At 41.3% G+C, this 12772-nt stretch overlaps 1 protein-coding gene across 1 annotated transcript in view; it reads right to left on the bottom strand.

Annotated features, from left to right (window-relative positions):
• LOC126203946 (odorant receptor Or2-like) overlaps positions 1-12772 on the bottom strand; it is a 70358-nt gene that overhangs the window by 32396 nt on the left and 25190 nt on the right. The window contains exon 3 of the mRNA XM_049938340.1: positions 5537-5638. Within this exon, the coding sequence (XP_049794297.1) occupies positions 5537-5638 (102 nt within the window). The remainder of the gene's footprint in view (positions 1-5536; positions 5639-12772) is intronic.

Raw genomic sequence — 12772 nt, forward strand, 5'->3', positions numbered from 1 at the left:
TTACATGTGTTGCTTGTTTACGTATTGGAGTTAAAACGTAAGTAATTAATTGGTAATTACGAGGAGTGTACTTTCTTGTATGTTACTGGTTAAAGAGACATACTGTTTTCATAGAGATGTTATCCAGAGGAAAGTTTTTGGTGTCTCTGTGTTCGACAGAAATTACTAATTTTGTCGCACGTTTCTTGTGGAGGGCATAAAAGGAACATAAAAGTGATTTTGATGTTGAAGACTGCCCTATACAAACATGCCACCCTTAAAATTATTTCCCTAAAACTTCTTCTATCCGGTCATTCGTTCTTAACGAACGACAGTGACTCTGGTGATACAGAAACTGCACTAAAAAGGCGACAAAAGCTGTGTACACCAGAATATTACATCACTATTGTGCAGCAAGCCAGAAAAACAACTTCTTCAAGTCAACAGTGTGGCAAAGCAAAACTTTTAGAGTACTTAACCGTTAAAAAAACAGCCAACAGAAAGCATGACATACAGAATAACAATGTTAACAACACTACTGGCCATTAAAATTACTACACCACGAAGATGACGTGCTACAGACGTGAAATTTAACCTACAGGAAGAAGATGCTGTGAAATGCAAATGATTAGCTTTTCAGAGCATTCACACAAGGTGCTGACATGAGGAAAGTTTCCAACCGATTTCTCATACACAAACAGCAGTTGACCGGCGTTGCCTGGTGAAACGTTGTTGTGATGCCTCGTGTAAGGAGGAAAAAATGCGTACTATCACGTTTCCGACTTTGATAAAGGTCGAATTGTAGCCTATCACGATTGCGGTGAAAAAGAATCATATAGGAATAATGTATTAATATAATTAAGAATAACAATCATACTGTTACCTTAAGTATTGAAGTATCTACTTTCATAAAGGTTTATAAAAAACAACAGAATAGTAGTCGATTTGCGATAGTGTTTCCACTTTTCATGTATTTACTTCTTCATTTTGCTACTCTTACGTTGACATTGTGAATAAACATTGTTCAAACATGAATTCTAAACTGTAATTATTTCTGTTATATATGTATTGCTTCGTTTTCATTATTTCCAACTACAAAGCACAAGAACCAGATCCCCGTTAAATTTTAAGATAAACAATGAGGGACGAACTCCAGTTTCGACTCCATAGTGTTTGTATTGCGACAGTTGCTTTTGGGATAATGTCGTACTTGCATTTTATACGTAAAACTGTGCTGAAACATCTCTAGCTCAATATGTAGATTTTGAAGTTGGTTCCATAGCATGTAACCACGTCGATTTTTCCCAAGGTACACGAGCTTGCTGTACCACGGAACATTTGGAAAAACCTCCATATTCTGGAGTAGTTTTTGTAATTTTTAGAAAAAGATTGCAGCACGTAAAAGAGAACGCTATTTTTTCGAAATGGAAAACTGAAACAGAAAAGTGTGCCCACGTACAACTCTCTCCACCGCCAGAAAAATTATATCGCTGTATGACACTGGAGCTCGATTAACGGAATCGTGAATGAGTTCACAGTACTCTCAACGTCAACACAACGACAATTAGCTTAGCCCAGTGATATTGATGTTACGCGATACCATCCGTGATACACAAGTTCGGACTGTAGTATCCGAATTAAGGAAATAATTTATTAATTCACCACGACTGTGATTACTTCCGGAAAAAATTAGTTGTAGGCCACACGGAAGCAGACAGAAAATAACGCAAAGTTTCAAATGGGAAAAAGTAAAATTTGGAAAGGACAGTCTTCAGATATCTTGTATCCTAAACTGCTGAGAAGTGAATATATATATATATATATATATATATATATATATATATATATATATATAGAGAGAGAGAGAGAGAGAGAGAGAGAGAGAGAGAGAGAGAGAGAGAGAGAGCTAGAGAGAAATCTTGTATCCTAAACTGCTGATATATATACATATTCAAATCTCAATCTCAGAAGTTTATGATACAAGTTTTCTCAAGACTGTCCTTTACAAATTTTACTTTTTCTGCATTATTTTCTGTCTGCTTCCGTGTGGCCTACTACTTTTGGAATTCTAGGACGACTCTCTTCCTGTTGTTTCATAAACACATCAGATACTATTTATAAGACAATACACGGAGCTTTTTATTTTATACTTTGTGTTCTCCTTCATTTTCGAAACATGGATCTTCCGTTGACGGCCTGTAAGAACGCTTACTTTTTCAATTCATTGTGTAATATTTTGACGTTATGTTTCATTCCGATCCGTCAATGTAATGATCCGATTACAAAAATTGAATTTTTTTGTGAACTAGTAGTGCTATACAGCAAAGAATTTTTGTTAGTTAATTTATTTGAGCTTAATTGTTTTCACATGCTATACTGAGCTCGTATTAGACACGAAAGAGGGCACTGAGAGGCTGCATATTCGACATTGGGGATTTTCTCGCAAGAGAGGCGTACAGGGCGAGATCCCTATCTGGCCAGATGGAAACTTTCCGTGAAGGGCCCGGTACCAGTCACTGGGTAGAGTAACGCTAGGTTGTAATACATCCTGCGATTTGTTATTTTAACGACGAAGTATATCTGTGAGGTGTAATAAATTAGTTTATTGTGTTTAAAACAAAGCAAAAAATTCGGTGTGCCGTACATGCTGAAGCGCCAAAGAAAATGGTACACCTGTCTAAAATCGTGCAGGGCCCCCGCGAGCACGCAGAAGTACCTCAACACGACGAGCATGGACTCGACTAATGTCTGAAGTAGTGCTGGAGGAAACTGACACCACGAATCCTGTCTATAAATCCGTAAGAGTGCGAAGGGGTGGAGATCTCTTCTGAAGCCGGCCGAAGTGGCCGTGCGGTTAAAGGCGCTGCAGTCTGGAACCGCAAGACCGCTACGGTCGCAGGTTCGAATCCTGCCTCGGGCATGGATGTTTGTGATGTCCTTAGGTTAGTTAGGTTTAACTAGTTCTAAGTTCTAGGGGACTAATGACCTCAGCAGTTGAGTCCCATAGTGCTCAGAGCCATTTGAACCATTTCTCTTCTGAATTGCACGTTGAAATGCATCGAAGATATGCTTTATAATGTTCATGTCTGGGGAATTTGATGGCCAGAGGAAGTGTTTAAACTCAGAAGAGTGTTCCTGGAGCCACTCTGTAAAAATTCTGTACGTGGGGGATGTCGAATTGTCCTGTTCGAATTACCCGAGCCCGTCGGAATGCACAACGGGCATGATTGGATGCAGGTGATCAGAAATCGTGCTTACGTACGTGTCACCTGTCAGAGTCGTATCTATACGTATCAGGGGTCCCATACCACTCCAGCTGCACAAGGTTCACAGAATTACAGAGTCTCCCCCAGCTTGAACAGTCCTCTGCCGACAAGCAGCCTCTATGGATTCGTGAGTTCGTCCCCATACACGTACACGTCCATCCGCTCGATACAATTTGAAACGAGACTCATCCGACCAGGCAAAACATGTTTCCCGTCATCAACAGTCCAATTTCGGTGTTGACGGACACAGGCAAGGCGTAAGGTTTTGAGTCGTGCAGTCGTCAAGGGTACACGAAAGGGCCTTCAGCTCCGAAAGCCCATAGCGATGATATTTCGTTGAATGGTTCACACGCTGACACTTGTTGATGGCCCAGCATTGAAGCCTGCAGAAGTTTGCGGAAGGGTTGCACTTCTATCACGCTGAACGATCCACTTCAGTCATCGTTGGCCCTGTTATTGCAGAATCTCTTTCCGGTCTCAGCGATGTCGGAGATTTGATGTTTTTCCGGGTTCCTGATATTCACGGTACACTAGTGAAATGGCCGTACGGGAAAACCCTCACTACAGCGCTACCTCGGAGATGCTGTCTCCCATCGCTCGTGCGCCGACTACAACACCACGTTTAGACTCACTTAAATCTTGATAACCTTGCCATTGTAGCAGCAGTAACCGATCTAACAACTGCCTTATATAGGCGTTGCCGACCGCAGCGCCGTATTCTGCCTGTTTACTTATCTCTGTATTTGAATGTGTATGCCTATATGAGTTTCTTTGTCGCTTCAATGTAATAGTGTCATTATCTGAGATCTCTCTTGAATTTCGATGGTTCATTTTAAAAATATTTTAGGCACAATTTGCCTCTCATATCTTGTGACTTGTCTTCCTTGTTAATCTAGCCTAGTGTAAGCACTTCATATTATTTGTTCGTAGCATATTGGAAATAATAATCATACGTAACTTAGTCGATGGTTTTCTTTTTTTCAAGAATGATATTACTACCAAATACTAACGCAGTGATTTTTGTTATGTTTCAGTGCTAATTACTTTGGAAAGCGATAGGTTTGGTAACGTGTCGATCTGAGCTCTATCCGTGCGTCATTATGTGCGGGTTTGTACAGTATAAAGAAAAATCGAACCTCTGCAATCTAAATTTCTTTAACGAAATCTGATTCGTAGTTGTAATGTAATGGATATCACTTTGTTGCGTTATACGTCATGCAGTGACGGTCCGACGTCACCCAACTTATCTGCTCACTAACACAAATTCTGAATCTGACTACTACTGAAGCAGGTAACAAAATCAACTTAAACATACCATCCGCAGGGTACATTACTAAGAATTAAAATTATCTTATTACGCTTTCCATATCCTGTACCTGCGATGGTCACTGTGATGTGTCCCAACTTCCGAACATTTAGACTTCCGAACAATGCAACATTAATATTTCAATTTCAATTTCTCATTACAGAGGCTAGAAGAACGAAAACGTTCATTTAACTGAACCGAAGTTAGCCACGAAATAGCACGTTCGTTTTGTTGCCACTATAAAACGTGGACAAGTTGTTAGTCCTGCTCCACATATCCACTCTCCAATGCGACGCATTTTTCCCGATGATGGATGAACTGGAGCAGACGTTGCTTTTAGAGAAGTGTGCATTTTCTCTCTGTAGGGAACGTCCCATCACCACAATCAACTCTTCATACCTTCTGGGAATGTCTGCCACACGCTGTTGTCTTCATTTGAAATAAGGGAACCTGGGCTACCGAACACAGAAAATTTTCGAAGTATTTTGCGACACAAATTTCCCAGAAGAGGACACCTCAAGGTCATCTCACTGTTAATGGGGCTTCCTATCCAAACAAAAGCCTGACTACAGTAACAAAGCATTATGTGAGAAACGATTGTAACAACGTATTGAACGCTATAAATTTTCAACGAGGTAGTTATTCGAACCTATTTATGCAGTACCTATCACTATGTAAGACACTAGGGCTGGCTGTTGCCGTGTTTCTTTTGCTTCTCACATTGGTTAAGCGAAAATACAGTTGTTATTTTAGTAGTTATTAGTACAGTGAAATTATTTTTCTGTCTTGTGTGCTTAGCAGGGCTAGTTGAACTATATCTTGCTCGAAAATAAAATGCCTCACTTGTGTTGTTAATAAAATGTCTAAGGTAGATTAGCTTTGCTCCTGGCAACAGCAAAGCAACTCAACTATCAGACGCACATCATTTTTTTTATCCACAAGAATTCATGAATAAATCTGTGTACGTGACTGAGGCAACCCTTACCTTCTCCATGATGCTGTGGCCTCCCCAGCAGTACATAAATATTTGCAGAGTGGGCGTCGGAAGCCAAGCAGCGCATTTGTAAACAGTAGTGTCATCAGGACTCTGTAAACAAGTATTAATTATCATGCATATTCAAAATTATAATAGTTTACAAAACTTGAACAATATTGTATTTATTGGAATTCACAAGATAATTGTTAGACATACAACTCAATTGCCGGCCGTGGTGGCCGAGCGGTTCTAGGCGCTACAGTCTGGAACCGCGCGGCCACTCCGGTCGCAGGTTCGAATCCTGCCTCGGGAATGGGTGTGTGTGATGTTCTTAGGTTAGTTAGGTTTAAGTAGTTCTAAGTTCTAGGGCACTGATGACCTCAGAAGTTATTTTCCATAGTGCTCAGAGCCATTAAAAAAAAATAAACTTAATTATGTATTACTGCATAAATGTCTCCCACTTTACCTCCTCTTTTAAAGTCACAATATTTTTTCTGGTACTAATAAAAATAATAATAATAATAACTATAAAGAATGCACCTAAATTTAAAGAGAAGAGATCACGCTACCCACAAGGTGATGTGATCAAACTATTTATTTCGTAGCTCAATGTTGTCTTAAATTACAGAATTCACGTTGAGAGAGCATATGAAATGACATCAGGTAGACGCATGCGTGGAAGTTACATATAGGAGGCGATGGTTCGCTACGCGCGGGATGGCTCTACAATTAACGCTGCCGCAAGTAAGTGGGTGTGTCATTTGCGCGGGTAATCAGAGAGTAACTTTACTGTTCCCCAAAATCTTCACATAAGTAAAATAGTCGCTCCGGATTAAGAACTATTTATGGTAATAACCTAATAAAGAGATTTAGTAAGCATTCATTCATTTACAGAATTCAGTACATCTAAAGTGGCTCAAGTAGCAGAAACTTATGTGTTGTGGGGAGGGGTACCAGCTCTGATGTTTGCACGCTTGTAATTACGAGTCACTTTCGGACAGCCCTGGGTGAAGGTCGCGTTTATAAAAGATCTATCTTATTAACTAAAACATTATGAATAAAACGCGAAATAGACTTAACGAGAGTACCAGGAAGGGAAGAGAACCAAACCAAGGGAGCAGAACCAGGGAAGGAGAAAGTTGCTACCCACCTTGAGTGGGCACAGCCACCCAACTGCAAACGTTCCAAAAGTAACTGGGGACTCTACGCCACTAATTAATGTGCCTCTCAAATTCTGCTGCAGTCCTTAGGCAAAATGGCTTCTTTCATTTCGGGTGCACTAATCACTATGTATTCGGATAAGGAGACGTTTGCAGCAAAAGTGGCTCTTTGTAAACAAGTACAAAAATTTTTATTTACGTATTTTGCTCTATCTGTCCTTGCTTTTCACAGCCACCAAGTGCCCATGCCTAAAGAGGCTACAATTTGCCCTCTTGACATTCCGCATTTTGCTCTCTTGACCTTCTTATGCTACTCTGATCATTTTCGCAATTTCCTCTCTTGCCGACACCTGCCCCACACCGAAAACTTATACCTTCGGCAATGATATTAGTTGGCTTTTAGCCAAACATCAATTTGCAGCGAGAAAACTCTGTCACCTCGAGTCACAGGTTATTATCAATCTCTGTGTTTGTCAAAATAATGATATTGTTTCTATGAAGGAAACTTCGACACAACATATTCACTTCTTTCATGAAATGCTAATCGCGGTTACCTTACGGAATGTATCTATTGCTGTTTTTCGATAACATTTCCGCTAACTTCTTAGCTACTGGCAGCAGACCATTGTCTGAAAGTGGTGACAGATGTTTTTCTATGTGAAGAAAATAACCTTTTTCCAGTTTATCTGCTAGAGCCTTTTCAGATGCTCTACACGTGGAATAAAACCTCACATGACTAAAAAAAATCCACCACCACAAGTATGTATGTTCATCCATTCCTACACAAAGACTCAAATAGTTCCATGGCTATCAGTTCCTAGATTTTTTCCTCTTCTAAACTGTATTAATCCTTAGATGAGTATCGAACATACTCACACCATGGTTATTGTGTCGTCAGTTCAGAGCGTCAATATGGTAACGACTGAACCGTGGTTATCATCTGTAAGTTGAGATCTTCCTGTTTGACTCTTCTGACAGCTCTGTAAAGATGTTGTGCCTTTGTTCTTATCGTATCAGTGTCAGTATTTCATTTCGAAGACGATCTGCACGTGACCTACTTCCACTCCCACCTCCACATTTTTCAAATTCCTCTTTCTCAGAAATGTTTTTCTTGTTGTTGCTAGTCTGCACATCTTTTGCATTTTAGCCATCATCAGCATTTCTGCTAGTAAAAAACAAAACTCATTGACACTGTGCTATCTCATTTCCTCATTTAATTTACTCAAAGTCACCTCATTTAATTTTACCATAATCCTCTACCTTTGTTTTAGTTTCTTTGCCGTTCATCCAGTAACCCCTTTCCAACATAACGATTTGCAATATTTAACTGCTCTTTCAAGTCCCTTACCTCTTTTGAGTATTACAGTATTTTTGGAAACCATCAGAATTTTTATTTCTTTTCCCTGATCTTTAATTTCCATTCCAAATTTCTCCTCTTTTTTCTTCACTGCTTAGTGAATGTACAGATTAGATAGTACCAGGGATTGGCTCCAAAATCGTCTGACTCCTGTCCTAACTACTGCTTTTATTTCATGTTCTTGGACTCTTACTAGTGAAGTCTGGTTCCTGTACAAGTTGCTCATAACCTTTTGCTACGTGTATTTTATCCCTGTTGTCTTCAGAATGTCGGTGTGTATTCCAGTAACCATTATCAAAAGCTTTCTTCAAGTCTACAAACTCTCTTAACCTAGGTTTGGCTTTCTTCAGTCTAAGATAAATCATAGGTTCAGAGCTGCCTCGCTTGTTCCTACATTTGCAACCCAAACTGATATTCCCTGATGTCGGCTTCACGTTTTTACATTCTTTTATAGTTAGTCCGTGTTGGCCCACCTCTGGAATGCGATACAGTAGCAGTTTTGCATGGATTTCAAAAATCACATGAGACTGTGCTGTCTATAATAACCTTTATTTGCAACCGCTTACAGTTTTAAACAATCGTAGTGGCAGGTATAAAACATACAAAAGTAGATCAGACGTGACAATGAAAATAAAAGATGAAATCTGTAGACGAAGTAGTAACAATAAATGCGAAAAATATTACAGATGTATCTCGCGTCATACACGTCTTGAGATAAAGTTAACGGGAAATATATGAAATGCCATTTAGATGTACAGACATTAGGTAAACCTGCTTTAACGAATGTGGGTAAACAGGAAATTAACAGGAGGACTGAGTGGAAGAGTGACAGCATGTAATGTATAAGCAAAAAGCAAAACAACAGCATGCATTCGAAAGTCATTTGTCAGCGCCACTTAGGTCAATTTTTATCCCTATTTACAGCCTGTGTCGTTGCTAGAATGAAATCTCTTGCTTCTCCTTCTCCCTTATATACTTATCTTGACGTGTCACGTGCCCGTAATTCCACTATGTGGATATCAATCTTGAGCCGCGCGGGATTAGCCGAGCGGTCTCAGGCGCTGCAGTCATGGACTGTGCGGCTGGTCCCGGCGGAGGTTCGAGTCCTCCCTCGGGCATGGGTGTGTGTGTTTGTCCTTAGAATAATTTAGGTTAAGTAGTGTGTAAGCTTAGGGACTGATGACCTTACAGTTAAGTCCCATAAGATTTCACACGCATTTGAACATTCTTGAACATATCAATCCTGTGGTGAGCAATGGTCTTTAAGTCTTGGTCCGTCAGCATATTAAACTGATAGTTCGGTAATACTCACAGTTGTCAGCACCTGCCTTCTTTGTAACTCTAATTATTACGAGAGTCAGTCAAAAAAGGAACGCATTTTTTTTTATTTGACAAGAATTTTAAATGCAACTACATAGGTTAAAAACCACAACATCGAAGATTCATTTACGGCTTTTTATTATGATCTCCGTCCATCTTCACTGTTTTTCCATCTTTTATCAACTGCATGTATGCAAAGTGTGGTAAAACGCTCGGTCGTTCTGCTGAAGCCATTGACGTACGGACATTTACGCATCCTCCTCATCTTGAAAATGAATCCCATGTTGAAATCCTTTCAGCGACTCAAACAGATAGAAATCTGATGGTGCCATGTCAGGGATATATAGGAGATGAGACAAGACTTCCCATCCATTTTTCACAATATCCTCATTGGTGTGACGACTGCTGTGTGGTCTTGCATTGTCAGGCAAAAGAAGAACCTCTGCCATACCTTTTGTTGGGCGAAATCGCTGAAGACGTGCTTTCAGCTGTTTGAGAGTTCAGACGTACTGGACATAATTTATTGTGTATCCTTGCTCCCAATAAGTCAACTATAATCACACCCTCTTCATCCCAGAATAATGTAGCCATAACTTTCCCTGCCGATTGCACGGTTTTGAACTCATCCTCCTGCCGTTCCAATGACTGCCTCTTTGATTGTGGTTTTAAAAAAAATTAACATACGAAATCTGAACAGTTCATGTCATGAACTTCAACGAAATTGTGCGTGACAATCGATGATTGACTGTCCGAGAGTGTGACATTTCAGCTGGATCATGTCCTGAAATGCTGTGAGAAGGAAACGGTCTGAAATGTGGCGAGACAATGTAAAGCTCTTGAATCACGATAACGCACCCGTACATACATCTCTGTTGGTGCATGGCTACTGCAGAATAAACGAAATCACTGTGCTGCCTCAACGTCCGTACTCTCCAGACCTAGCCTCTGTGGCCTCTTTTTATTTGAAAACCCCATTTCAAGGAAAAAGATTTTCAGCGATAGACGAGATAAAAGCAAATTCACAGACGGCGCTACCAAGACTGCTTCCGGAAATCGAAACGCCGTTGGGAGCCGTGTATCAATTGTGGAGGAGAGTATCTTGATGGAGGCCATGAAAGGCAACAGTAGAAAAATTTTGTGGACAAAGTTCGGGAATTTTTTAAACAGGCCTCGTATATTTCGTCTCCTGTCGCAGTTTTTTCCAGGAACTCCTGTCCCTCTAAACGGAAGTCCTACAATATTTAGGAGGCAATTGTTTTTCTTGTCTCTTTATTCTGGTTGGATAACATTTTTGGTACCCAGGTTGCAAAAACCTTTGAGTATCCCAGTTGGTGAATAATCGTCATCACGCTGCCATTGCTGAGGGAGGCATGCAACAAAAATCATCTGCAGCCACTAGACGCTTACCACGGACGATGTCATCGACTCGCTGAATGTTGTGTGGAGTAACTGTAGTCACCGGCCTGACATTCCACGTTTCGTCGGCCAACAATGTTTGCTCTTCAGCTTCGTTACCGTGCCTTGACATCCACTGTTGCATCACCTAACACACTTTTCAATCTTTTATTAATGTGAATGGTCGTTTCATCTTGTGTAATCGAGAAATCTATCACAGTACTCTTTCTAATAAAAACATCGATGTCGGCCATTTTGCAAGTGTCCGCAGCTCGTCGTCTTGCGGTAGCGTTCTCGCTTCTCGCGCACGGGGTCCCGGGTTCGATTCCCGGCGGGGCCAGGGATTTTCTCTGCCTCGTGATGACTGGGTGTTGTGTGTCTTTCATCATAATTTCATTCCCATCGACGCGCAAGTCGCCGAAGTGGCGTCAACTCGAAAGACTTGCACCAGGCGAACGGTCTACCCGACGGGAGGCCCTATCCACACGGCATTTCCATTTCCATTTTGCAAGTGACTGCAGTAGTGTCACCTGTCGACGCAGCAAGTTACTACTGCACTGGATTTGAGAAGGTGCTTTGCGGAACAGCACCACCTTCAAATTTTTCACTAAGAAATTATAATTAAGGACAAAAAATGCCTTTTGATTGACACTCCTACGTTCTTCTTGAAGTCGAGATGTTTTGGCAGTCTCGTACATCTGGCACACCAGGTGGAGTATTTTTTCATTGTTTTCTCTCCGAAGGAGCTCAATAACTCTTAGAGAAAATCATCAGCTTCGGCCATACCACCATATTAAAATCTGTACCCTTTTGCGAATCACACTACTATATCCCAGCGACATGTCACAGCCTTCTTTGTTTCCACAGCATGATGCTTTGAGACTGTTACTGAGGAACTCAATGGGCTACACAAATACACTTTTCCAAAGTCTGCCTTCACGTACTTTCCCAAAGTCTGCCTTCACGTACAGTTCCGCAAATCCTAATCGCTTTTGGCCGTTACCTACTCGTTGGTATAAATTTTATTGCAGGCACATGTGTTATTAGTCTCGGTCTCGGTTTGGCACACAGTTTTAATCTGCCAGGAAGTTTCATATCAGCGCACACTTCTCTGCAGAGTGAAAATCTCATTCTTGAAACATCCTGTGGCTAAGCCATGTCTCCACAGTATCCTTTCTTTCAGGAGTGCTAGTTCTGCAAGGTTTGCAGGAGAGCTTCTGTAAAGTTTGGAAGGTAGGAGACGAGATACTGGCAGAAGTAAAGCTGTGAGAACGGGGCGTGTGTCGTGCTTGGGTAGCTCAGATGGTAGAGCACTTGCCCGCGAAAGGCAAAGGTCCCGAGTTCGAGTCTTGGTCCGGTACACAGTTTTAATCTGCCAGAAAGTTTCATATCTGCGCACACTCCTCTGCAGAGTGAAAATCTCATTCTGGAAACATCCTGTGGCTAAGCCATGTCTTTACAGTATCCTTTCTTTCAGGAGTGCTAGTTCTGCAAGGTTCGCAGGAGAGCTTCTGTAAAGTTTGGAAGGTAGGAGACGAGATACTGGCAGAAGTAAAGCTTTGAGAACGGTGCGTGAGTCGTGCCTGGGTAGCTCAGTTGGTAGAGCACTTGCCCGCGAAAGGCAAAGATCCCGAGTTCGAGTCTCGGTCCGGCACACAGTTTTAATCCGCCAGGAAGTTTCACATGTGTTATTGTTGCGTAACTGTTCTCGTCGGCACAGGGAACATCAGTATCACTCGGTGTGTAGAGATGCGGTGAATGGTCGATCGAACTGCACTTCCTGGTGGTCGGAAACGGCTAAGTTCCCATGGTGAACGACTTGATAGAAACAGAATCCGAAGCACAGCAATGTCGTAAAATTCTGCAGTGGATACCGAAAGCGAGAATCTGTACAACAAGATAGGTAGGGTGCAAACAATAATTGTTTACAACCTACCACAGTGGTGTAGGTGAAGTCGAGACGAACGTTTTGATAGACGATATTTAGGGTCTGCCAAACCGAGAACGACGTCA

Source organism: Schistocerca nitens, chromosome 9 (assembly GCF_023898315.1).
Source record: "Schistocerca nitens isolate TAMUIC-IGC-003100 chromosome 9, iqSchNite1.1, whole genome shotgun sequence".
Taxonomy (NCBI): domain Eukaryota; kingdom Metazoa; phylum Arthropoda; class Insecta; order Orthoptera; family Acrididae; genus Schistocerca; species Schistocerca nitens.